General features: G+C 34.2%; 5 protein-coding genes across 14 annotated transcripts; 3 read left to right on the top strand and 2 right to left on the bottom strand.

The window, feature by feature from the left end:
• Positions 1-234: 234 nt before the first annotated feature.
• LOC108971995 (serine/threonine-protein kinase PLK4) lies at positions 235-3,821 on the bottom strand. The gene is made up of 7 exons (XM_018938399.1): positions 3,561-3,821; positions 3,396-3,491; positions 2,945-3,338; positions 1,781-2,879; positions 1,192-1,723; positions 920-1,132; positions 235-864 (listed from the first exon to the last, which is right to left on the bottom strand). The coding sequence occupies exons 1-7, from the start codon at positions 3,594-3,596 to the stop codon at positions 514-516; spliced, it is 2,721 nt and encodes a 906-aa protein (XP_018793944.1). The 5' UTR covers positions 3,597-3,821; the 3' UTR covers positions 235-513.
• Positions 3,822-4,013: 192 nt separating this feature from the next.
• On the top strand, positions 4,014-11,663 carry LOC108971994 (cyclin-dependent kinase 12). 4 transcript variants are annotated; one of them, XM_018938396.1, is made up of 9 exons: positions 4,014-4,334; positions 5,040-5,964; positions 6,060-7,144; positions 7,208-7,397; positions 7,466-7,976; positions 8,055-8,951; positions 9,027-9,415; positions 9,775-10,248; positions 10,387-10,489. In XM_018938396.1, the coding sequence occupies exons 2-9, from the start codon at positions 5,450-5,452 to the stop codon at positions 10,487-10,489; spliced, it is 4,164 nt and encodes a 1,387-aa protein (XP_018793941.1). In that variant the 5' UTR covers positions 4,014-4,334; positions 5,040-5,449. The 4 variants fall into 4 exon arrangements, with proteins under 4 accessions (XP_018793941.1, XP_018793943.1, XP_018793940.1 ...); XM_018938398.1 differs by lacking the exon at positions 4,014-4,334 and adding an exon at positions 4,749-4,787 and having other exon boundaries at positions 4,907-5,964; positions 6,063-7,144; positions 10,387-11,663; XM_018938395.1 differs by lacking the exon at positions 4,014-4,334 and adding an exon at positions 4,749-4,787 and having other exon boundaries at positions 4,907-5,964.
• Positions 11,664-13,829: 2,166 nt separating this feature from the next.
• LOC108972001 (WD repeat-containing protein 26 homolog) lies at positions 13,830-22,098 on the top strand. Of its 7 annotated transcripts, none has more exons than XM_018938415.1 (5): positions 13,830-13,919; positions 15,491-15,643; positions 15,735-16,843; positions 19,924-20,876; positions 21,017-22,098. In XM_018938415.1, exons 3-5 carry the CDS (start codon positions 16,328-16,330, stop codon positions 21,498-21,500), a joined length of 1,953 nt encoding a protein of 650 aa, XP_018793960.1. In that variant the 5' UTR covers positions 13,830-13,919; positions 15,491-15,643; positions 15,735-16,327; the 3' UTR covers positions 21,501-22,098. The 7 variants fall into 7 exon arrangements, with proteins under 7 accessions (XP_018793960.1, XP_018793958.1, XP_018793956.1 ...); XM_018938413.1 differs by lacking the exon at positions 13,830-13,919 and adding an exon at positions 13,926-14,032; XM_018938411.1 differs by lacking the exon at positions 13,830-13,919 and adding an exon at positions 13,926-14,153.
• Positions 22,099-23,594: 1,496 nt separating this feature from the next.
• LOC108971957 (protein ARV1) lies at positions 23,595-24,757 on the bottom strand. Its single transcript, XM_018938325.1, has 4 exons — positions 24,463-24,757; positions 24,273-24,392; positions 24,065-24,209; positions 23,595-23,970 (listed from the first exon to the last, which is right to left on the bottom strand). Exons 1-4 carry the CDS (start codon positions 24,595-24,597, stop codon positions 23,612-23,614), a joined length of 759 nt encoding a protein of 252 aa, XP_018793870.1. The 5' UTR covers positions 24,598-24,757; the 3' UTR covers positions 23,595-23,611.
• A 180-nt stretch (positions 24,758-24,937) lies between these two features.
• Positions 24,938-26,028, top strand: LOC108971956 (cytosolic Fe-S cluster assembly factor NUBP2 homolog). The gene is made up of 3 exons (XM_018938324.1): positions 24,938-25,146; positions 25,198-25,640; positions 25,717-26,028. Exons 1-3 carry the CDS (start codon positions 25,036-25,038, stop codon positions 25,958-25,960), a joined length of 798 nt encoding a protein of 265 aa, XP_018793869.1. The 5' UTR covers positions 24,938-25,035; the 3' UTR covers positions 25,961-26,028.
• Positions 26,029-26,293: the final 265 nt, after the last annotated feature.

The raw sequence follows: 26,293 nt of genomic DNA, 5'->3' as shown, positions 1-26,293 counted from the left end.
TAATTACTTGTAATAAACTTGCATTAAGGATAAACGATATAGGCTAGTTTTATATGTATGTTTAAGCTAAATATACCGCTTAAACTACGTTTGTATGCTTGTGTATCTGCTAAGCTAAGCATTGTCTGGGCATATGAAAGCTTAAAAGGTAAACCTTTCTGTATATGTGCTATTGAGCTTTATACTTACTTATCAACAATTTGTACGATTACAAAAATAACTTCGCTAAATGCGTTAGTTAATACGATTGTTTTCTAGTTCGCAGCAAAAATAATTGGGACTTTATTGTGTAACGCACACAAAGAACAAACGTACATTTTATATATTTCGGCTTTAATTCAATTCAGATATACTAAATATACAAATATTTATTGCATTCAGGTGTGAACAATAACGTTTTTATAAAAAATAATTTTCGTTTGTAAAASAATTTACAAATAAAATATTTTTAGAAAGAAGAAACCGCTCGCTCGAAAATTCAAAGAGCACGCGTTAAATACATAGCTAAGGGCACTAACGAAAATATTTCATAGCATGTTGTTGCGGTGTGCCCACTGTATGTGTAGAGCGTGGTGTGGTCAATACTTGATTTCTTTCGTATGCGGCATATTGACCGTTATGCGACTGTTTGGATTGCATAAAATGCCCGTTTGAGCGCAGAAGCGGCGCACGCTTCAATTGCCGCTCCACCTGTGGCAATTGTGCTAATTTTTCTCTTACCACGATTGGCAGGTCGTCTTGTGGGGTAAAATGCGTGGACGAACCATTTGTTTGTGTAAAAGTAATGCCACCGCCCTGATTTGCGGGTATCACTGAGACATGAGAACCGTCCGGGAATTGCACTTGGATAATGCCATGCGAAAGCTGTAACATCGAAAAAAATTATAAGAAATATTATTAACTATTGTTAACTACATACTTCTGTGGCGATACCAACGCCAGGTATGTTAAGTTTGCGTATAGGTATATTTGGGTGAGCTGCCACTATTTCTTGTTGTTGTTGTTGTTGTTGTTGTTGTTGTTGTTGTTGCTGCTGCTGTAAACCCATTGATTGCTGCGACGAGGAGTTACTGTAATTGGTGCCACTACGAAATCCCGAAGATATGGTACCAGTTGAAAAGTTAGTACTTTCCTAAAAGGGGTATTAACGTTACTTACAAAAYACATGGAAAAAAAATAGAAAACATATACCTGTTGCGAAGTTGGTGTTAAATAAATGATGTTGGTAGTCTCGCGCATTGCCGTGGAAATACATTGTCCCTGCACCACATCCACATCACTGGGTCGTCGGCCCACCACAGCTGGAAAGCAGCAGTTACCACTAGTCTGCGCCAGCTGTAGCGCACTGCAGATCGCCAGGCAATGCTTTAAACATTCCTCTTGATGTTGCAGCAAATTACGGGCAGTGAGGTCGTCGTCGTCCTTTAATAAACGACCGTGCTTATCGTATACACGGACATCAGCATTAGGCGATTTAATTACTTTTGCGCCATTATAAAAGAAAACCTCGAAGTCATCCATGCTTTCCATAAGCTGGCACTTTGCTTGTTTGCTAAAGAATGTAACTTTTGGAGTTTTAGCTTTAACCAAGTTGACAAACCGTGAGGCATAAATGTATTTTTTCCAATGCTTGCTGGGTAAATCATTGTAAGAGTAAATGGAATGATTRGCAGCGATACCATCTGCTGGCGCTGGGGGCGATCCTTCGCTAATAGGTAGACCTCTGCATAAAAGAATAAATATATTAAAATTTGCATAAATGTTTTCATGGTGCACTTACCGTCCTGGATCTGGTTGGTAAATGGTAATACGCATTCCATCTTTTGAAAACCAATATATATCGGTGATACGATCTTCACGTAAACGACTTTTATATTTTATGAATTCCAATGCCACCTCGCCACCCGATAAAATGCTCATGATAGCATTTTTGGTTTTATAACGTGTAGGCAAAAGACGATTCGTATTTAATGGTGGCACACCCAAACGTTCTGGTKTACTTTTTTGTCCTTGCGAAGCAGCATTAGTTGGCCTAAGTACTTTGTGCACACCGTCGATATTATTAGACTTATGAGGCAAGTAATCAATTCCACCATCGGGAAAGTTATTTTCAACATTTTCCCCACATGGTTTTGGAAGCGGAAAACGGTTTTCAACCACGTAGCGTTGTGTTGTTGGTAAACTATTATATTTAGATGAGCCGTTAGATTGCCACTCAATGTCCATGCTATTACTTTCCGGAGTTGATGCTTGGAATGGAAGTTGTTGATTTGATTCCAAATAGTCACTGGCAAAAGAATTGTAGGAATGTGCTCCCTTCAATGGCGCAAAGTCAGCTTTATTTTGTTGATGCTCTTGTATACGCTCCAATGTACCACCGCGCATTGGATATTTTTCCATTGAACGTGAACGTTGTAATGCAGCAGTACGTGATGAACTAGAGTTGCTACTGGCAAATGTTATAATGCCGCTGTCACAGCTTGAGCCGCTTTGTTGCTGTTGATATTTTTGCCTATGATTTTGCATGCACTCGTTAATGTCAACGCTTATGCCGGGAGCAGCTGAACCTGCAGCTGTGACACAACCTTGTTCATGACGCAGCATGAATGGATGTTGCAACACTTGTTCTAAGGTTATTCGTTCTTTGGGATCCTTTTTTAATAAACGTTCTATTAAATCTTGTGCATCGTACGAGAGATGTTGAGGTATTTGGAAATCCGACTTCACAACTTTGTTAAGTGTGGACTGTACTGCATCTGTATCAAAGGGTGGGTGTCCGACAAGCAGTGTGTAGAACATACAACCAAGACCCCAAACATCAGCCGGTAAGCCATGGGGTGCCCTGGTTACCACTTCAGGTGAAATGTAATTCGGTGTACCTGAAATATATCGAAACTAGCATTTGATAATATATGTATTTAAATTATCATTCACGGTAACTTACCACACATAGTCATGTGTTTCTCATCAGGCCATTTTAACTGAGTTGCTAGTCCGAAATCGGCAATCTTGACATGCATATCTTTGCTCAGTAATAAGTTCGAAAGTGATATATCWCGGTGCATTATCTGATGAGAATGTAGGTACAACAGACCCGAAACTACCTGTCGTAGTATGTTCGCAGCTTCATCCTCAGTCATGGCTCGTCCCATCTKTTGTTTCATATAACGATGCAGCTCGCCATTATGTGCCAGCTCTAGCACTAGATATACATAGTTAACATCTTGAAAAAATGTGTACAACTCCAGAACAGATGGATGTTTTAGACGCGAATGTATTTCAACTTCTTGTCGTACTCGGTTGGCTAAGCCAGCACGCTGTATAAGCTGTTTGTCAATCTTAATAGAAAATTCTGTTTTTCAAAAATCATTATTTAAGTGTATTAATATATGTACCATTTTAATAGCCACTATTTGATTTGTACGCGTACAACGCGCCTTATAAACACTAGCGAAGCCTCCTTTGCCAAGTAGATGAAGTACTTCATATTCCTACAATTTAGTAATTGGAAAGTTAGCGACACTTAAAAAATTACTTTTACACTATAATCTATAACATACCTCAATACACTCCCCTAAGCCAACGTGTATAGACATTGTTGGGATAAGTTTTTACAATCTTTAATCAACCAACACTTAACTTTTTACTTTACTATTCAAAAATAATTGTTTTTCCTCAATAAACATGTAAATAAATAATAGCGTCACACCTGCCTACATTCCTTGGCACTTTTTATTTCTTTTAAATTCGAAGTCAACGTCAAAAAACGTTTATGCTCACTAAACAAAGCCGCGCGCTATCAACTCCTATGTGACAGCTGCATGACAGCACAGCCGATTCAAAATATTTCAGTATCAAAATATTACCTTATAATTGAAAWAAAAAAAATTAAGAAACTTTTCTGCCTTTTAAAAATGATTATATTAATCTATTTTCATCGTTGGTTTAACAACGAAATTGCGAAAATGTAAAGTTTTTTTTTTACATTGAAGCAACCCTGTGCATTCGCCATTTACGCATTTCGTCGAGAAATTTTCATTTCGCTGTCGTAATCATAATCGCTCTGTGCGCTGCTGGGAAAGAAAAATTCCTTTTAATTCAGCTTCCATAATTTTATTGCCATTTTCATAGAATTTTATGCAAATATGATCATTTAAAGAACCCCAAGAATATATATAAATTAAATACATATGAAATTAGAACAAAAATTTATCGCACGCAAAGCGAAATTATTGCTTTAACTTTAATGAAATCACATTTCGTGGTCAAGGAAAAAACGGGAGTACTACTCCAGTGAAGTAGAAGGCGCCCTGCACACCTTCATAAGTTATATGGTATGTGATAATACCACGTATTCGTAGAGGTACTASAGTGGAGTTCTATACCAATGACCAAGTTGTTATAAATGTGCTAAAAAAAATAGTGCGATTTCGGTGAAAGTGTGAGAAATTATTTATTTCGGATCAAAATATTTGTGACAAATGAATGCAAGTTACTGTTTTATATACGACCAAAAGGGAAAATAATAATGCAAACTGCTCTAGACTAATGGACAATCGGTAGTGGTCACGTAGGATACGGGAAATTAGCAGAAAAATTCTAATATTTCTATGTTTTTACAAGTTGGTGCGCTGATATTTACCAATACATTACTATTAATACTCCCGAAAGTTTTTTGAATACCTACGATTAAATTATTTACTGCAAGTTAAAATTATAAAAGTTATACCGCTGCATGTATGTCAAAAATATTTCTTCAATCAAAATAAAAACCAGAGTTGTTAAATGTAAGTTGTCTTAAAATAATTATTTGCRTTTGTTTTATTAAATATTACTTTAACATTATCTATAATATTGAATATATTGATTGATAAACTTTTATTTCTTTTTAAACTTTTTATTTCAGATATTAACTTTAAGTTGTGAAACACATAATAAACATATTGAATAAAATGTTTTTTATGCAACACTGATATCATTATTTTGACATTTGTCAGTGTTGTATGGTTTGACTATCAACTAACCTCAAAATATTTCAGGGCAAAAAGTGACAAATGATAAATTTTATTTCTGTTGCCGTGTTGTTGTTGCTGTTTGTAATTCATCAGGGCGACATCGTTGACGGAGAAGCTTGCAGAAAATTTCACAAATAGGATAAAACTACAAAAATCATTCTTAAATTGCATTTACTGTTTTGGAGTATAAGATCGCTGATAAAATATATAACATGTGAATTGGAATTATGTATAAATTAATCAAGAAGGATCAAATTTTAAAACAAAAAAACAGACAGCCTACATTTCCTCTCTGCTTGAAAGCAGTGAAGTAGAAGAAAAAAACAACTCAAGAAATTGAAATAATACTGTGTAATAATTGAAAGTACCAATATCGAATAAATCAGTTCCAAGGATAACAAGTGTTAGTGATTGTGTTTCTAATCGTCCCGCTAATGGAAAAAGAACGGGGCGACAGCAGCACCCGCTACGCCACTGTAAGCGATCGTAGCACCGTTGTTGGTGGAAATTCCCATTCTCTAATGGCTAGTGAATATGACGGTTTACTAAAAAAACACAAAAAATCTAAAAAGAAGAGTGGCAAACATTCACTTTCTCGTGAAAACTCTCCTACTCGACAATCAAGGCATAGCCGTAGTAGTAGCAACCAGTCTCTACAAAGTCGATCCAGTGCAGATGGCGATGAAGTTTTAGCAATTAACCAATCGACGAAAACAAATGCCTTGAATGCCATCGTTGAATACTCTGATGTAAGTTCCGAAGATTTCTCTGATCCGGAGGCTGGCGAAATTAATTCGGAACCGAATGAAACCACGAAACAGCAAAGTGTCAACGCAGTGATTCCAAATGTTAGCAAAGATCATAGACCTTCCACACAACTGCCTCCACCAAATGCCCCCAAAACAGATCAACAACTTCAGAACATGAGCAGTGATGATGATTCTTTCCGGTATGTTAAAATTTATATAAATTTTTGGAATTACTATTTATTATTTTATGAAAACATTGTAAAACGAATTAATTATTGCATTTATCTTTTACCAGAAGGAAACGTAAAGAGAGTCTTGATAATTTATCCAATCTGTCGCCAAATCGTGTACGTCGCATTATTCTTGGCTCTCCAGTTCGGGGAGCGAAATCAAATAGCACTGCAACAACTGTTTTATTGAAATCCAAAGGTGATAAAATATGCACTTCAGGCGGGTCCCCCAACGATTCGAGCACAGTAATGTTATCTCACCATCGTACACATAATGACCCGGCAACGAAAAAACAAAAAAAGAATAGCATTATCAGTAGCAGCAGTAACAAACTACTAGATGAAGAAGTTTCCGATTGGGATGCGGCGCTTGCAAGTAGTGATTCCATGGATACCGATGAATTTGAAGCAGAATTAAAGAGACAAAAACGCAAGAAAGCCAAAAAAGACAAAAAGCATAAGCGAAGTAAGAAATCAAAGAAACGAAAAAAGAAGCGTGCCCGATCATATWCAAGTATCGAGTCGATTTCTGACAATGACTTGGATGAAGTTATAGCAGCTGAGAGTATACGTCACTACACACCTTCGCCGAAAGCACACCGTTTTCACGAGAAGTCTCTTGGCAATAGTGCAATTAAGAGTCCCGATCGTAACATTGCTGGTAGTGGTGTTGGATCATCTTATACGCCAATAAAAGAAGTTAGTCCAATGTCCATAGATACACCACCAATGCGTCCGAGTAGTAGCAACAGCTACTATGCTGAAAAGACGGGTGCTGCTTTAGCAGCTAATGCTGTGGTAAAATCGAGTGGTACATCTACAGTTGCGGCGGCAACTTCTGGTCTACAAGTCACTGTAACTAATCAACGGCATCGTACACCCCCCCGTACCAGTGCGAAAACACGATTTCCCGCCGCAACATCACCACATACCCCACCACTTTATGTGGGCTGTAGTGTTGAACGTGGACATACCGCACGTAGCACACGTTATGCGCTTAGTCCACCAAAGGAAGATCTACTGTCTACGCACCATCATCATCAGCATCGCTCATTAAGCAATGCTAGCGGTGGTGGTACAACTAGTCATCATTACAGCGGCAGAAGTGGCAGTGGTGTTGATATGCATAAATATAAAACTATGTCGCCTGGTAAGGATTCTTTGTCTTTGTCTTGCGCGACATAATTACTTATATTTTTACTMTTTATTACAGATCGCTACCATCATCATCAGCCTACTACGCCGCCTCATAAGCGGAGAAAAGCAATCGATACACGAACGCCTGCGTACGAGTCTCATCATACACGTCACCATAGCTCTAGCGCCCACAGTTTGCGTAAAACACATGATTTTGATCGTTTCGGTAGTAATAACAGGGACAAATATGGTAGACGATATTCCAGGTAACTATGAGTACACCTATAAATTAGTGCTTTAAAAATTTATTATCATTATATATACCGCTTAACAGGAGCCCTAGTTTGTTAAATATTCGGAGCAGACAATCACCAGCATATGCGGCAACATCTTCATCATCATATCGTAGTAGTGGTGTTTCAAGTGGTAGTCACCGTCACASTGGCAGCAAATACCTTCAAACATCACCTTCCCCTGTAAGATCAAAGTCGTCAAAACGCGGCGCTGGCGCTGACCGTTATTCACGTTCGCGTTCACCGCGTTCTGTAACTAGACATTATGACTCTCCACCCTCACCCGTCTCTGCCGCGATGGTGAGTGGACGCACGTCACATCGACGTTACCGTTCATCGTCACGCAGCCGTCGCCGTGATGCCAAGCGTTCATACACCCGTTCACGCAGTCGAACACGCTCACGTTCACGTACCCGATCGCGTTCACCTTCATCGTCACCCATTTCACGCGACCTGAARCTCAAACGCATCGAATACAGTAAAAAGATYAGCGACACCAGTCTGTTTGCTGAGCTGGTTAAAGACAAGCACAAGCGGCAGAAAGCGATAGACGTGAGTGTTGCATACATATATATTGTATATTTTTGTAAACAGATTTGTATATACCAAACATTTCTTATCATTTTATAGGCACTGCTAGAACGTCAAGAGGAGAACAGTAATAGCAATAGTGCGCTCATTATAAATGAGAATAGCTCGTCGGTAGACAGTGGTACTCCCAAGGTTGTCGTACATGCCGACCTCACACCGTCCACCACTGATAGCGCTACAGCGAAACCCGCAACATTAGCACCCAACCCAGCAACAACGGTGGCATCAACGCCAAATGGTGTGGGTGATGGCAGCAAAACAGTTGTCGAAATAACTAACATTCCCATGCCGAAGGTGGTAGATGAAAAGCTTATCTCCGACCCCAAGAYAAATGAGCCCGCCCCCAAAGTCATTGCAACAAATGCGACAGTTGATGAGATCGATCGCCAGTCCATAGTACCGCCGCAAATTAAGACTAAACCTAAAAGTCTTACTGCTTTACCAATGCCACCAGGCATAAGTGCTGCTGATTTAGCCATTGCGACTACACCTTCACCACCCTCCGAGTATAACAGCAAAAGTGTTTCTCTTATTCAAAAAGTGAGTAACAATAGCGCCTCGTCCTCCGCCACGCCAACTGGAAACACTAATGCCAACAAAAGCTTGCTGAATTTGCCAATGCCACCTATGGTGCCTGGCGGTGAGGAGCTCAGTGGCGATGAGGACGATGTTATTAATAGTCCAGAAGATTTTGACACGGCAAACACCAGCRCTAATGCGTCGAAAGGCGGTGAGGATGGTGCATCAAACGATGCCGCAACGGGAAATGGTAAAATTTCCAATAGTAAAGGGAACACAACTACTATCACTGCCAAACGTAAACGGCCTGTTATATTAAATCGTCGCGATTCACGTAATCAAGTACGTGATTGGGGCGAACGTTGTGTAGACGTCTTCGAGATGATAGCACAGATCGGCGAGGGCACATATGGACAAGTAAAGAATAAAACTATTATTTGTTTAATATTTTTGTTTTGATTTCTATGATTACTATCTTTTTTACTAAACTAGGTATATAAAGCTCGTGACCATCACACTAATGAAATGGTTGCGCTGAAGAAAGTGCGTTTGGAGCACGAGAAGGAAGGCTTTCCCATTACTGCTGTGCGTGAAATTAAAATTTTACGCCAACTGAATCATCGCAATATTGTGAATCTTCATGAAATAGTCACAGACAAGCAAGATGCTTTAGAATTTCGAAAAGATAAGGGCTCATTCTATTTAGTATTCGAGTATATGGATCATGATTTGATGGGTCTGCTAGAATCTGGCATGGTCGACTTCAATGAAGAGAATAATGCCAGTATTATGAAGCAACTTTTGGATGGGCTCAATTACTGCCATAAGAAGAATTTTCTTCATCGTGACATTAAATGTTCAAACATCTTAATGAATAACAAGTAAGTAACTGACTTATGAAGGCCAGGGTTGCGTATTTTTTATTTCAGAATTTTGTATTACAAGCTAAATTTTTTTTTGATTCCAATATTGGGATTCAAAACTTCTTTTTTTCATTTTTAAATCCTWATTTTGGGATTAAAAATTAAATTTTTTAGAATTAACATTAAATCGGTATGTGGAAATAAAATTATCATTGTTTTAATTTCGCATATTTTTATTTTAATTCAAATGTTATTAATTATTTGCAGCCCTGGTGGTGGCCAAATTTTTTTTTAATCTCTTATTACGTTGTTGCTACATAATCGAAAAAAAAATATTTCACTTATAAAAAAATCTAAACTTTTCATACATTTTGCAGAGGTCAAGTAAAACTTGCCGATTTCGGTTTGGCACGTTTATACAATGCCGAAGATCGAGAACGTCCATACACTAACAAAGTTATAACTCTGTGGTATCGCCCACCGGAACTACTACTCGGCGAAGAGCGTTATGGACCAGCGATTGATGTTTGGTCATGTGGTTGTATATTAGGAGAGTTATTCGTTAAACGACCACTCTTTCAAGCGAATGCCGAAATGCCGCAATTGGACACTATTTCCAAAGTCTGTGGTACGCCCGTGCCGGCAGTGTGGCCAAATGTAATCAAGCTACCACTCTTCCATACATTTAAGCCGAAACGCCAGCACAGGCGACGACTGCGCGAAGATTTTGAATTCATGCCAATGCCCGCTTTGGATTTACTCGATCGCATGCTGGAATTGGATCCGGATCGGCGCATCACCGCTGAGGAGGCGCTTAAATCACCATGGCTTGTTAATATCAATCCCGATGAGTATGTTTTTCATGATTGCGGAATATAGATTATGTGGCATTACAGTTACTACAAGAAATCCGTTATCTTAATTTACACTTTTATGCAATAAGTAAATATTTGTTTTTGCAATATCTTACTTTTTTTTACTTTCTGCAGAATGGCTATACCAAGGCTGCCTACATGGCAAGATTGCCACGAATTGTGGAGCAAAAAACTACGTCGTCAAAAGCGCGAACAGGGAGACGCAGGCACACTGTGAGATTACATCTATTCCATGGTGGCCACGCCGGTCATTAATTCTGAGATGACCCAGCGCTTGGTGGCTGACAAAGTGACAGRTAACACACAACAATTGTGTATATAGCGGGTGCAACAACAACAATATAAACAATCATTTCACAAATAAATTGATGGCGCTGTGTATGCAGGAAACTAATACCAACGACAATATGGAAAACTGTCTCAATTGGATCTAATTTTAAATGTAAGATGGTAAAAGATTTAGCGCAGCTGTTATTGTTGTATCTAACGTGTCGGAAGTAAGAAGTGTTGAAAGCTTAGCAAATACACACAATTTTCTTCATCCTTTATCTATAGTAATTGTAATTGATTCACGACATTTTAGGTTTTTTTTATAATAACCATTATAACTTACTATTTTTATTATTACCATATTATTAGTAATGGCATCAAGTTAAAGCGTAAACTAAATTATAATTAGTTTTAAAGCAACGAAAAGGATAACTTAAATAACACTAAGAAATCATTAAACTTTGTAAGCCAATTACAAAAAAAAAAAAAGAAGCAAGAGCAAAATAATATAATAAATGAATATCAAGATCTACATAAACATATTTAAGTATATGCGATTTGAATGTCTCTTTTTTAGCACCTTTTGGGGTGTATTTAATGAAATTATATTAGAGCACAAACGCAGAGAACAAAAGTTCGTTAAAAATGGCAAATTTGTAAAAAATGTCCCGTATATATGCATACTATTTACTAAGTAAAATAACAACAAAGCATATTCCGAAAGTCTGACAGGTGACTGGTAAATTATTTATGCTGCAACAAGTTAATGAATTTCTAACAAAAAACACTGTAAATAATAATTAAGAAATTTCAATAGTTGCACACAATTTCATTCGCATGATATCGTCTCAAACCTATTTTATATGAGTAACGAGTTAATCTTTTTGACACTTCAGGAACTGTAACTATGTTTAATTTTACATTCAAAGCATAATTATGTATGCAATAAGGACTTTCGTAAATCCATTAACTACTTTTATATATGTATGTGTGTTACATATGTACATTAAAAATTTGTAGAATTAACTTAAATGAGTGGAACGTTGCAACTACATATTACTGTAAATCATGAATAAATAGCAGCAATTTTAAATTTAGTCAATAAAAATTACAAAAAAAAAAACCAAACGTATTAAAAAGGGTTTATTACAATGATAAGTGCATATGTTTCTTAAGAGTTGTGTGATAGTTCTTTTAAATTTTATTTTCTTTTTTTTTTAATAATTTATCACACAATATTTTCTTTAAAAAATGCAAAATGGTTGTTTTGGGAAATGGGCTTAACAGTGACCAATTTCGGTATGTATTAGGTGTTCCTTAGACTTGCTATAAGTAAGGCGCACATGCCTTTTAAATAAATTCGTAACAACAGTGAAATAAATATTTTGAATATAATTAGAAGCGCGTCATTATTGTGTACATACAAACACAGTTGTTTTATAACGCGTTCACCAATTAATTTAATTTTTGCAAAGTTTTATTTGTTGAGTAAGTAGAATTTGATATAAAACTCAGATAAAAAGCAATCGCCAGCTATTTAGACCTTTACACTTTTCTCATTTCAAGAGTGCGTCTTACGCTTAGTCCTGTAAAAAAATAATTACAGARTAAAGAAATTGCCGGTCTAGCATCATTTTGTTTCGTAATTAAATAACTATTTTAAATGACCTAAATTTAGTATAGTATGATAATAAATTAACGAAAACCATTTTTTTTTTTTTTTGAAAGCGTCAAATAGTAGGATGTCCCTTTATGGTTTGTTTTATCGATCTTGTATATGTATTTTTTTAAATTTTTATATGAGATAGCGGTCTTAAACATTGCACAAGTGCGCAACTCATGATAATATTGTTAAGACCAGCGATGAAGTTGAAATGGAAATGGAAATATAGAGAAAATTCAAGCAGTGTAAAGGTTTGAAGCATTCGAAATATATATTTTTTATAAATTGGTGTAGCACAATAGTATAAACATTCATATTAGATCAATATCGCATATACATATATTGAATATAAACTGCAATAGCAATTAAACAATTATAAACTATAAAAACGAGGTACTAAATGTAATATAAGTAATAGGTTAAACAAAAATCAAAATATACATGCATATTTCTTAATCTTAAGTAAAGAATGAAATTATAAGCTAAAAAGTCAATAATGGGTGCATGTGAGACTGAATACAAGAAAATAAAATATGGAATATAAAACTAAGAACTGAACACCTTATATCTCAACGAATGGATATTGTTGGCATTAAATAACTGACATTGTGTAAAAACTCATTTATTAAATAATATAAATATGTAATTGTATGTAATCTATGATAGCTGAAAAAAACTGTACGTAAATTTAACCGCTTAAAAACTATTGTCATTTTGTTACATTAAAATAACAAGAATATATATATATTACTGAAATATCTCATTTCGTGTTTGTGAGAGAGCAGAGGAGAAAATAAATACAAAAAATTAATGAAATTACATAAATATATTTAATAATTTTAAACATGTAAGTACATTTCCATTCTAWACTTATTTTTTTAATATACACACTCTTTTTAAACACATATTCTGTTATACATACTTACATTTGGTTACAATCGCATAAGCATATTCGGTTATGCTAACCTGTTGACGTTGAATTTTAGTCATAATTAATAAAAACTCCAACAATATTTACCTTGACATACATTCATACATTAATTTAAAACACGTAAATACAGATGATTGACATCAATAATAACGGATAGRCTATAACAACAAACCATGAGATAATGTGACAGCCAACAGCTGTTCCTCTCCCACTTTTCCTTTGTGTTGTATTACATCGTCYTTTTTTGTTTTGTTCTGTTATTTATCACTTTATCTCATCCACATATTAGCTCGTGGATATATGAATATCCCTATATATATATGAGAGGTTTATTTATACGCATAATCATCTTTTTATATCATTCTAACAAAATACAAAGTGTTAAAACATAATATTTTATTTACATATACATATATTTAGACAAACGCAAATATGCACTCAAAACTGCACTATTTGAGTTTATAAAATAGTACATATTTAAGCATATCTGGAATTCTACTGCACTAAACCTGCATATGATATGTGTAGTTGTTGAATTATACATTTGCTGCAGAAATAGAAAACGGGTCAATAGTTAGCATGATTATTTTATAAAACATTTAATGATTATATAGAAACAAGAAACTATTTTAAAACTATACTTATTGGAAATTACTATTGCTTTACAGTAAATATTCCCTGTCGAACTATAATACTTAAAAAGTACGCTTTCCAAAACTAATATGCAACCCTAGGCGAMATATATACCAAACGAAAAGTGTTCGGTATGCAGAAGGAATAGTGGTGAGCAGAAGAAAATATAGTAGTTCTTTGTTTCGTCATCGGTTTTTAACAATTTTTGAACATTTAACTTGTGTATTTGTGGTGAAAAATATGAAATATYGGTAGTAGAACAAGTAAATAATAATAATTCATTAAATATTTATGTGAAAAACATAAGCGACGTATGAAAAAAACACACTTTCGTATGTGCTGCAGTTGGATATGGAAAATAGAAAAAAACTTACATTGCATTTGGTGAATATGGAAAAAAGAGAAGTAGATGAAAGCGTATGAAATAAAGAAGCAATGAAATTTAGGTGATCGAATATAAATACATACATATATATATATAGAAAGAGAGTTAGAGGAGGGGCAGGTTATKTAGAAGTAAATAACGGGAAGTGTAATAGTAGACAGAAACAAAAGTGCAACTGTTATGTGCTGCTAAAGACTTTTGTGCTGTGAAAGAAAGAAAAAATTTTAAAACAACTATATTTAACAATATCGCCGATAGTCCATTTATTGTGACATATTTATGTAGCCATTGTACAAAAGAAAATGAAGAATGTAATTTAAACACGCATGTATTTATTGATGTGGATACTTAAAGTTATATATATGTGTACTTTTATATATATTTTTAACCCTTAAAGTATATACTAACACAACAACTGCAATAATGCGATACTGAATGCTATATTTCTGATGTAATTAAATTAATTGCAAAGAATAAACTATAATTTAATTGTAAATTATAAACGAAATTAATCAATTTACATTTAAAAGGAGTGGATATATATAAATAAATTGTGCTAAAATTTAGAGTATTTGTGAAAAGTGAAGAATTTATATGTTTCTAAAGTGCGTATAAAATACACTTTATTATAATATTATCATACTTGAAACGTAAGATAATTCATCGCTTCGAGGAAAAACAAATCGTACGTAATTGTCATTTTTCCCTATACCCTAATATACATTCATATGTTTATGCTTTGTATGTTTATCAATACAATAAAACCTGTCTTTAATATTTTCATAAATTTCCTTTTACTTTAAACGGCACCTTCATTAAAATACGAACATGCATATATGTACATACATGGTTATAAGTATATACTACATCGTTGCTTTATAGATTGTCATTTACATACAAACATATTTATCTCTTCAGACATCATATGTATGTACATACATATATTATATAACGCGTAATATTGTAATAATTGAAAGTCTGGGGTCTTTCAGAAAGGGGTTATTTAGTGCAATTTTAGTAGCCAATAACTAAAACCGTGTGTTCATAAAAGTTTCCGTAGGATTTAAAAATAATATTATATATTAGCTCGGGGATCATATGTTTTCTTTACTTTTTAAAAACTTAATAACCTAATTATTTACACTTAAAATGCATATATTGCTAAAYCTAATTTCTTTAAGTACCATATTTCAGGAAAATTTCGCAAGTTATTTATTTTGTTCACATCTAAGATATACATAAGTATAAAACTTAAAATAAACTTTGCCTTATTATTGAATTTCAACACTCAAATGTCTAATGTCTAATATTTTTGTATTTTCTTCTCTGTTATCAGCATTGTAATTTGTGTTGGCGCATTACTTAGGTAAACAACAATCTCAAATAATAGCTATCAAATACGCGACAAAAAGCATATGTACATCAAAGAAAAACGTACATTTATTTTGTGAAGCAGGCGATACCGCTCAGAGCAGCTGCTAAAGCAGAGGTGAGTAATTTGGACGTAGAATGTTGGAGTTACACTCAATTGTGAATACCTACTATGGTTCTCTAACAAAATTATTAATATATGTATGTAGGTAAGAGCAACTAACTCGGCTGAGCAGAGAGACAAACAATTAAAAGCTTGCAGACCTGAGAATTAACGAGAGCGTTTTAGCGCGACGAGAGTGTTTTGTTGACGTGCGTGTAAGTAAAGAGACTCAAAATTGATAGAAATAACAAGAAGGCTGCTGCAACTGGTACCTCTTCCGAGGACCAGCCGCCGCGCAAAAAAGGACGACGTTCAGCAGCAGGATCATCGGCAGCAGCCGCAGCGGGAGCTTCGATAACGACGACCGGATCCGCAGCAGCAGTAACTGATACAAGTGGAAGTAGTAGTCTCAGTACGATTGCGTCTATTGACGCAGACACAGCGTCGACTTCACGAGCGGCACAACAGCAGCAATCAAATCAAAATCAAAATATTCGTGAGAAACAAAATAGAGGTGAACCAAAAAGTAATAGTTGCGTAAACATCGAAACAACAGAGAATTTACAAGAAAATACAATAGGAAACACTTCGATTAGCAGTGATAGTATTGTAAGCGTCGTCAGTGGCGCMGTCGTTGACCGTAACATTGAAGTACTTGAAAATAATATTAATAGTAATAGTGGTAGCATAACAACAAATATGCAAAACTCAACACTGAATCCTACATTATCGAGCACATCCTCATCTGGATCGGGTTCGGTTGCGGGCTCCGCATCAGTGTCCGCGTCTGGTGGGCCTTCGGTTGGCACTTCATCTGCAGCAAATTCGGCAAATGATGAAGTTGGTAGTACAGTGGGGCATATTGGTGACTCGCTAGCTAATATACCTAGTTCTGTAAATTCATCAACGTCAACATCAAATGGACACGACACAAAACACAATGGATTTACCGGTACCAATGAGAGTGGCACTGAGGACCTACAAAACAATCACGATCAATCAATCGTGTCTATTGCCAATCATAATTTGCATTTGGACAAGTCTAATCAGGAGATAATACGTTTGATTGGCCAATATTTGCAGGATATAGGATTAGAGAAATCGGTAAAGACCTTAATGGCAGAATCCGGTTGTTACTTGGAACATCCAGCTGCATCGAAATTTAGAGAACATGTCTTGTCTGGAGAGTGGAACAAAGCTGACGTTGATTTAAAGGTGAGTGGGCACCAATTAAGAAAGTTTCAAAATTCATTACTATAGTATATTTAAAAAAATACATATATTAATATATATATATTATATATATTATAATATTTGTATACTCATTTTGCTTTTCTAATTTTGGATTATTCAACGACGTTTTGAACATTGTCATATTTAAGAAGTGTTTATTGCTATGGTATGATTAACCCATTAGACTTTCTGTATTAGTAGAGCTAACGTCCAACGCATTCGCTAACCATTGCCCTCTATTCGCACCCGCTCCAGTGCTACAAAACATTTTTGTACACAAACCTATGCATCAAGATATTTGGTTCACTCTTCTTTTATACGATTGTTTACATTCCACTAAAATAGCAGAAAAAAGCTAACTGCGTCAAAAAACCAAAAGAATTGTTAAAAAACGTTGAAAAGTGCTACTAACAAAAGTAAATTGATTGACATCTGGAGGAGAGCAGCGACAGCTAATATGCCAATGAGTGTCAGCTTTTACTTTTTCACATTTTTTATTATTGTGTGTGCGCTCTGTAAAAGCTTTTGGAGATTGCGCGCGCTCACTTGATGACTGGCTGGCTTTATGGTTTTATTTATAAGCGTAACCAACAGGCAAATATTTATGTATGTATAAAAAATTACAAAAACAGAAAATTGAAGTAAACCAAAGCAAATTGTAGCAAAACAAAGAAATCGAGTGGAAGATGTACAAAGAACCCACACTTAAAGGCTAACAAAAACACACATACATGTGGAAAATGTACAATGCCATATAAAAACTGATTTACTGCGTATGCTCTAGGTGGAGAGACTGATTTTGTCAGGTGTTTAATATGCATACATGTACATGTGTATACTTCATCCGATTGCAATATATTTCATTCAATACTCATTTTCTAATAATGAGTCGCAAATTGTTTGATAACCATAATATGTTAAAAATTGCATAGATTGTTATTAACTKCAGTTTGCGGCATAGTTCAATTACTCCATTGGCACAACTTGACTTATTTAATATATGATTTGTCTACTTTAGTTGGTTGTGTTTTTTCTAGTAGTTTGCTTAGCTTGGCTACGCATGATGAACTTCTTTGCTGATACACTTGCGTTATTCTAGTGTATGATGGTTCATACATATGTAGATAGATAGTAAACCGTGATGGGGTGGGTGTTATGTGCGTTGTAGAAATGTGTCTATCGAAACAAAGGAACTGCAGAAGTGCTTGTGATTTTACATGCTCAATGTAAAAGTATTCTTAATAGCAGCTGATTACCATGCATGTCGGGTCAATGTGCTCATACTTAGCTTTGTAAAATGCTATTCAAGAAAAGAGAGTACTGCGACAATAGCTAGCWAAGGCTTTATCTCACACCAGCTAGAAATTAGTTAGCTAGTTGGGATTTTTGAAGACGATTGATGTGCTTCGCATTTAGTTCCAATATATTATTTTTTATAAATTTAATATTTTGTAATTCACTATGTTTAACCGCTCGATTCTCATTTCGTAATTTATTAAGTTCGAAATCCATACGAATTCAATTATTTTTTATAATTTTTTTTTAATATAAAATATCATTAACACCAAATAATATACATAGATCTTACATGTACAAGACGGTATGTTTCTGCTATTYATCATTTTGAGCAGTTACATCTTTGTATTTTCGAATACTACTTCGAAAATGTAAACGTACCTATTTGGTGTATTTTAGTGATGTTGTGTGTAGTTATTTTCTCTTCGTTCCCTTCCTACCTTGATTATTTAAGTGATGTTGTAAGTAGCTGTCTGTCACTCATTTTGYTTCAACACTACTAATACTACTCTTTTGATAAAACGTTTATAAGTGAAAGCTGCCAGAAAATTGTTAGATGAACTCAAATCAAGAAGATGTGAGATACTCTAATGAACTGTTATAACAGCTGACTATTTTACCGCTATTCTATTATGCCAATTTATTGAAATTATGGTATTATTTGTTCGATTCACTACTCCCAAAGCTTAACCAATATAAGAAAGGTCGCATTTTAGTTTCAAACATTTTATTATTTGAGTATTAAGATATTTGAATGGTGAATAATTTCCTACACAATTGGATTGCTCTTGAGTTGTACTTGCAATTTATTCTTAATTTTTTACGCCAAGTGTATGGTAATTACATCGTCATCGCCACGACGATTTTAACATTTTATTTTTTAATTCAAGTTCAGTTACATTTATGRAATACATCTAGCATGGTAATTTAATGACGTTGACAAATAAACTATAATTATTTTAAAGAAAAATTTCGTTTTATCATTGCTCTTTGTTATTTTTATAACTTTTTACARCTTGCATTTGTTTATATTTGAACAATTTTAAGAGCGTAATACTCATTGCTTGCTCTCCTTATGCATATGTATTTAATTTTCCCACATTCGAAGGTATCAACAATCGTTTTCTTGTCGAACGACTAATTTCTGTATTGAATCAGTTTTAAAATATACCTTCAAAAGACTATTTTTAGAATTACCTACATACATGCATATTTACATATGGCAAACAAAAAATGTAAAACTCACGCGTACTCCAATGTAAAACGTTCTCCACGATAAAAATATGTGMATAACGTCAGAGTAATCCAGGGAGCGAGAGATGAATTTTTACTATCCATATGTTTATGTGATTTTTATTGACATTTAAAGAACATAAAAAAATTATCGGATTAATCTTTGCCGGGGAACAAAAAATTCAAAAATGGCGTCGACTTGAAAAAATCAATTTACTACCTTTTTTGACATTTGCGAATTTTTTTAATAATCTTTAAAATTTTCCAAAAGAGAGGAATTGGTTAGGTAGAACTTGAGATATGTCAACCAACTCTAAAAAAGTAGTTCAGAAAAAAATACGTTTAAAGTTTCGTTGTCCGCTAAACCAGTATTTAAAATAATTTGAATTTCGAAAAGTTGTTTTGGGTAGCTTTCTTAGATTCTGTCAAATTTTTAGACTAGAATACATTTATATGTTAAATCATTAATTAAAATAGTACCATTATCTTACAATTAAACTCGAATGAATTTAATTTTTTTCTATCGACAATAGGAACTTGAACCACTCATTGACAATGGCAAACCATCGACTATCATCGAAATGAAATTTTTACTATTAGAACAGAAGTACTTGGAATTTTTAGATGATGGCTGTCCATTGGATGCTTTGCATGTGCTACGTAATGAACTTACACCGCTACAGCACAACACTTCACGTGTTCACCAACTTTCCTCATATATGATGTGTTCGAATAATCATGATCTCTATCAACGCGCCAAATGGGAGGGCAAAGGCATATTATCACGTGCTGTGGTTATGGACCGTCTACAGGCATTCCTACCACCAACAGTAATGATGCCACCACGCCGTTTACGCCACTTACTCCAGCAGGCTGTAGAATTACAATCGGAACATTGCGATTTTCATGACATGGCGTTTAAAACAAATTTACAAAATATCTCATTGCTCACTGATCACACCTGTGACACAGATGGTTTTCCTATGCAAACTATACAGGTGCTCACCGATCATTGTGATGAGGTTTGGTATTGTAAATTCTCCCCAGATGGCCTTAAACTTGCTACAGGTAGTAAGGACTCTAGCGTTATCATTTGGGATGTGGATCCATATAAGTTGACACTAAAGCATCGTCGCATATTGGAAACGCAATCCAATATAAGCGTGGCTTTTGTTAGCTGGAGTCCAGATTCGAAATTGTTATTGGTGGGTGGACCTGATGACACACCCGAAATAAGCATATGGAATGTGGACGATGGCAAATTAATTCTGAAAATGTCGCAATCAGTAGATGATAGTCTGTCATGTGGTGCTTTCAGTCGTGATGGTAGTCGCTTCGTTTGTGGCGGCCAAAAGGGGCAATTCTACTTGTGCGATTTGAGTGGATCAATTCTTAATACTTGGGAAGGCGTACGGATTAATAGCGTTGCCTACCGCGCTGATAATAAGACTATAATAGCATCAGACAATCACTATCGTATCAGAGGGTAAGTTGCCCTTGAAACCATTTTTTTTTTTTTTTTTTGGAGTGGAAGCATTAAGAACTCTAATTTTTGTTTTTAGAGCATTTTATAAAGTGTGTCTTTACTTTGATTTTATTATATTTTTCCCATTTCGTTATTTTCAGCTACAACTTCGAAGACCCCGGTACAGATTTCGATATTCTCAAAGAACCGCATCCGATAATGACATTTACCGTAAATTCTGCCGATCGTCTGGCCTTGCTTAACATTTCCAGCCAAGGACTACATTTATGGGATTTGGAAGACAAGTGCTTAGTACGTCGGTTTCAGGGCATACGTCAAAGCAAATTCGCCATACATTCATGCTTTGGTGGGGTAAATGAGAGTTTTGTGGCGAGTGGTAGCGAAGATAAACTGGTTTGTATTTGGCATATAAAGCGCGAGGAGCCGTTGGGCAAACTGGCAGGTCATACAAAAACAGTAAATTGTGTCTCCTGGAATCCTATGTTTCCGTCCCTCTTGGCATCAGCTAGTGACGATGCCACCGTACGTATTTGGGGCCCGAAATCGCACAGTGCCAACGCCACACCCGAAAGTGATGACTGTTCGTCTTGTTCATCATCATCGTCATGGAATATGACATCGTAATTTAGCACACTTACGCATTACGCATATACACACCATAAAAGCGGTAATCAATAGAAAAAGCACACTATTATCGCTATAGCCACTTAGATAAAACAACTAAAATAGCAATAAATAGTAATAATAATCTATAAAGAAGGTTAATGGACAAAACAAAACAAAAACTAATTGGAAATTAACAGGCAAGCAGCAACTATCATTTAAAAATAAAACTATTATAAGAAAATAAAATATTTATATGAAATTTATTGAAAAACTACAAAAATAAAAGGGTGCGTAAAGTGCTGCACTTTTCGAAATTGACTTCGAAAAAAATGCTTGGCTAAATATCGCCATATTTAATGGCTAGATTAAGCGAGTTGATGGGGGCATGTCCGTTAAATAATTTCGCCATTAGATTTTAAGACAGGCAAAACAAAAAGAGCCCGATGTGCCCATTGTTTCTTTTCAAATATTAACTTTCTAAATGTAAGGGCCACAAATAAAATGCATACAGTTATACAAAATGTATGTTACAAGCAAATAATAGCAAGAAATAATTGTAACAGAGAGTTCGCTACAAAAATTAAATATTTATGAAAAATATAAGCCTGAAAGCAAAGAGAACTAAAATTCATTTAATTGAAGGGAAAATAAACGAATAAATACGAAACTAAGAGAAAATTAAATACAACAATTAAACTGGTTTAAAATTAATATATGGAATAAGCGTTAATAGTAATTAAACGAAAATTAGTACTGCAACGGGATAGCACGGATATTTGCAGTGGCGTGCATAAATTTAAATATTTAAAACAACTCATTTAAGTAATCAAATTTTTTAAACATAACAATGTAACATGTTTTGAGTATTATGCTCAATGCTAATAGCTTGAAGAACTCGATAAATCCAAACTCTATCCCTTCTCAAAACAGTTACTTCAAATATTACAGAACTCTTTAAAGTTTAACTGTCATCCGCGTTTAGCAATTTTTTTAATATGTTGAGGTTTTATAAGTTTTTATATGTATGCGTTTTTTGTTATTTTTCCCACATAAGCAAATAGTATACATAATAATTAAATAAATAATAAATATTTTTAACTTGACAATTTATATGTTCTGTTTAGCGATAATAGCAACATAGCTCTTAAGCTAGCGTTAATATACATAGTAAGAAACAATTAATGCGCCTTTTTTAATTAATTTTAATAATTTAAACATATACATATATAATATTTTAAAAATTGATGAAGTATACCATGTACTTATGTGCGCCACTCTGTTCAACTGTGCTACTTTCCCTTCTTAGTTATTTAAATGTTATATGTAAAATAAGAACTGTTCTTAAGTGATTACATAATAGTATATATACATATATAGATATATATATACCGGAAGTAAATAATATTTAAAAAAAAAGAAAAATGGGCGGGAAATGCAAAACAATTAATGCACGTAAGGCCAGCCTCCACAAATTATTATAAAAAAAAAACATCGAGCAGCGTACATTAACAACTTGTCGAGAATGTAATAAATTATTAGCAGAGATTTCATGCACACAAGCAAACAAAAAATTAAATATTATATGCATAGTGATAAATCAAAATTGAAATACAAACCTATTAAAATAATATACAAGCAGTGCATTAAAATGTGAAAATTAATGAACGATTTAACRTATGTACATACATATGTGTGTACACTATATTCAGACACAAACTTATCTGTTTGTGTAGACATATATAAAGAACATTTATAATTACGGTATTTAAGCGAATGATAATAAAGTACGTTTATATAAGACATATATTTTATAGTATAGCAATCCTTTTTTCGCTGTGGGTGGGTGAAAAATTAAATTTGGTGAAAGATGACCAATTTAAATATTCTACAAAATTATTTATAAACATTACTATTTTTTTTATTTTGAATTCAGATATCTCGCACTTGGAGCTAAAACCAAATCCCTTAATTGTGCCGTGTTTAGAAGATGAACATTTGAAAAAATGTTGGTAATGTTCAATAACACATAACTGCCTTTAACAATACAATTTGAATCAAAATATCGGTGGAAATATAGTTTACATGCTTGCGAAATAGTAATTGCAACATATATTATTATATTTCTTTTTTTATTCAAAAATATAATTCCAATATACAGACATATGGCGCTTAATAAACTCCTTTGCTAGATACACGGGCAATATAATGAAAAATGATTGCAGCTTTTGAACATTTCCAACAATGGCATAAATATAAACCAAAGCAAGTAGATGGTGACCTTTAACCAATATTTGATGGATGTTGGCACCCAAATCTGTAGTATTCTCACGCCACACTATCAGCGGGAGGAGGAAAATTTTCGAAAAATTTGCTATTGTCAACGCTTTTAATAAAATTAAAGCAAATTTATTATAACCAGTGCTTTCAACCAACCGTGGATTATGTACATAGGTCACAGCAAACAAAATCAAAGTAGTAATGCAGTAATCTGAAAAGAAAAACAAAGGTGTTTGAATGTATTGAATTTGTTTTGCGAATAGTAGAGCTTTATTTAAATAAACACATTTTCTTGAATCATTTACCAATTATATTTTGCAAGCAGCATATGTAAAAGCCCTTTTCGCTGATAATTTCATTTTGCAAAGCGTCCTGTTTAGTGCTTCCTTTTTGTCTCCATAACGCGAAAGACTCTAGCAGCAGTAACACAAGTGATAATTTCCAGTTCAGCTAATGGTTACATATTCCACATATTTAGTTCATCAAATTTTATTTAAGTTCACGCCGTATTACCTTAAAATCACGGTTATGTAGCATATGCCTATAAGACTCTTGGGACAATAGCATCGCATCCACCAGAATTATTATTGGATCAAATTCAATATATTTGTCCGCCACTTTGTGGCAATTTTCCTAATGTTAAATAAAATTACTCAGTAAAAAAGTAAGTAATATTTTGGTACCTATTTTAAAATGGACATACGCATTGATTTGTTTTGATTGCAGTGTTACTATACTTTCTATACAATTCGGCTATAGGATGTCCACAATTTATGCAAACATATTGCTTTTGCTGCTTTGAGTATGCAGGTTTTAACTGTGATGCTAGCTTTCCCATTTTTATCCAATATATATTTATTAAATATGTATATATTTTTATACTTTATTATGCGGCAGAAGATTTTAATATTTGCAACACTCTTTGATTTGTATTTTTATTATACTTCCTCTTCACTTTATACGTAAATAAACCTTACTACATATACAGAAACATTTAAATATTAAAAAATATAAAACATTTTTTAAAGACTTAATTCAATAAACAACTACCATATCTAAATTTACGGAAGGCACTGATTATATATAAATTATTTTACATAATTTTTATATCACTATTATTTTTTTATTAATTTTCCTTTGAAGGCAGGAAACTCTGTTATAAACAGCTGATTCACAAAACTGTTTTTGACAGCATTATTTTTTAAATTCGTTTATTCTATTATGACGAAATTCATTATCTTGTTTTAATTCTATGCTGATAAAAGTTTTATAAAAAATGTTGGAGAAAGTGAAACATGTTGTATTAGTTTTGTCCGGAAAAGGAGGTGTGGGCAAATCAACTGTTAGCACACAACTTGCACTAGCGTTGCGGGAAAGCGGTTTGAAGGTGCCTTAAATATTAAATAGAATACATTATTTCAATCCTGTTATTTCGTAGGTTGGCCTACTAGATATAGATTTATGTGGCCCGAGTGTTCCTTTCCTCCTTGGTTTAGAACAAAGTGATGTCTACCAATGTGATGAAGGCTGGGTGCCCATTTACACTGGGGAAGATAAAACTCTCGCTGTCATGTCAATTGGTTTTTTATTGAAAAATCGCAATGATCCCGTAATTTGGAGAGGCCCTAAGAAAACCATGATGATACGACAGTTTTTAACCGATGTCAAATGGGACGAGTTGGACTACTTGATTATTGATACACCACCAGGAACTTCAGATGAACATATAACAGTGATGGAATGTATGCGAGATGTAAAATGTGATGGCGCTATTATGGTTACCACCCCACAGGGCGTTGCTTTAGACGATGTACGAAAGGAACTGACCTTTTGTCGTAAAACCGGTGTTAAAGTGTTGGGGATTGTGGAAAATATGAGTGGGTATGTTGGTTTTTATTTGTAACGAGCTGCGATTCAGTTTGAAAGTGATGTGCTACGATTAATTTATTTGTTATAGATTCGTATGCCCAAAATGCAGCAACTGCACAAATATATTTTCCTCTGATGGGGGTGTTCAGTTGGCCAAACGAGCTGGTGTTCCACATCTGGGAACATTACCAATTGATCCACGAATTAGTGTATTAGTGGGTACGACACGATCTGTACTTACGGAATTACCGGATTCCAACACAGCGAAAATATTTAAGTCAATTGCAAAGCAGATTACAAGCGCCAATTCCGAATCAAATAGTACAGATTGAGTGTGTATATGTATGTTAACATTTTAATAGTAAACGCTGTGAATTTTTTGAAAATGTTTGTATATGTACTTTTCTTTTTATTTTGTTCCTTATTCTTTATCGAGGGTTACAGACATTTGTATCAATATTTTATCGAAATTCCGATTATCGATAAATTTATTTATGAAGTCGGTAAAGAAATTTATCTATAATTACTTTTATTTAAATAAGTGGAATTTTTTTAATACCTTTCAGGGTTTTTAATAAATACCAAATTTAATTAAAAAATATTATTACGTTCTCAATTGAGGGTTAATTTATTTGTGAATGCAGTACTGTCGACGAATTAGAGAA

Source organism: Bactrocera latifrons, unplaced genomic scaffold (genome assembly GCF_001853355.1).
Source record: "Bactrocera latifrons isolate USDA-ARS-PBARC rearing strain unplaced genomic scaffold, ASM185335v1 scaffold_37, whole genome shotgun sequence".
In the NCBI taxonomy this organism is placed as follows: domain Eukaryota; kingdom Metazoa; phylum Arthropoda; class Insecta; order Diptera; family Tephritidae; genus Bactrocera; species Bactrocera latifrons.
This window is presented reverse-complemented; position numbering and strand designations above follow the sequence as displayed.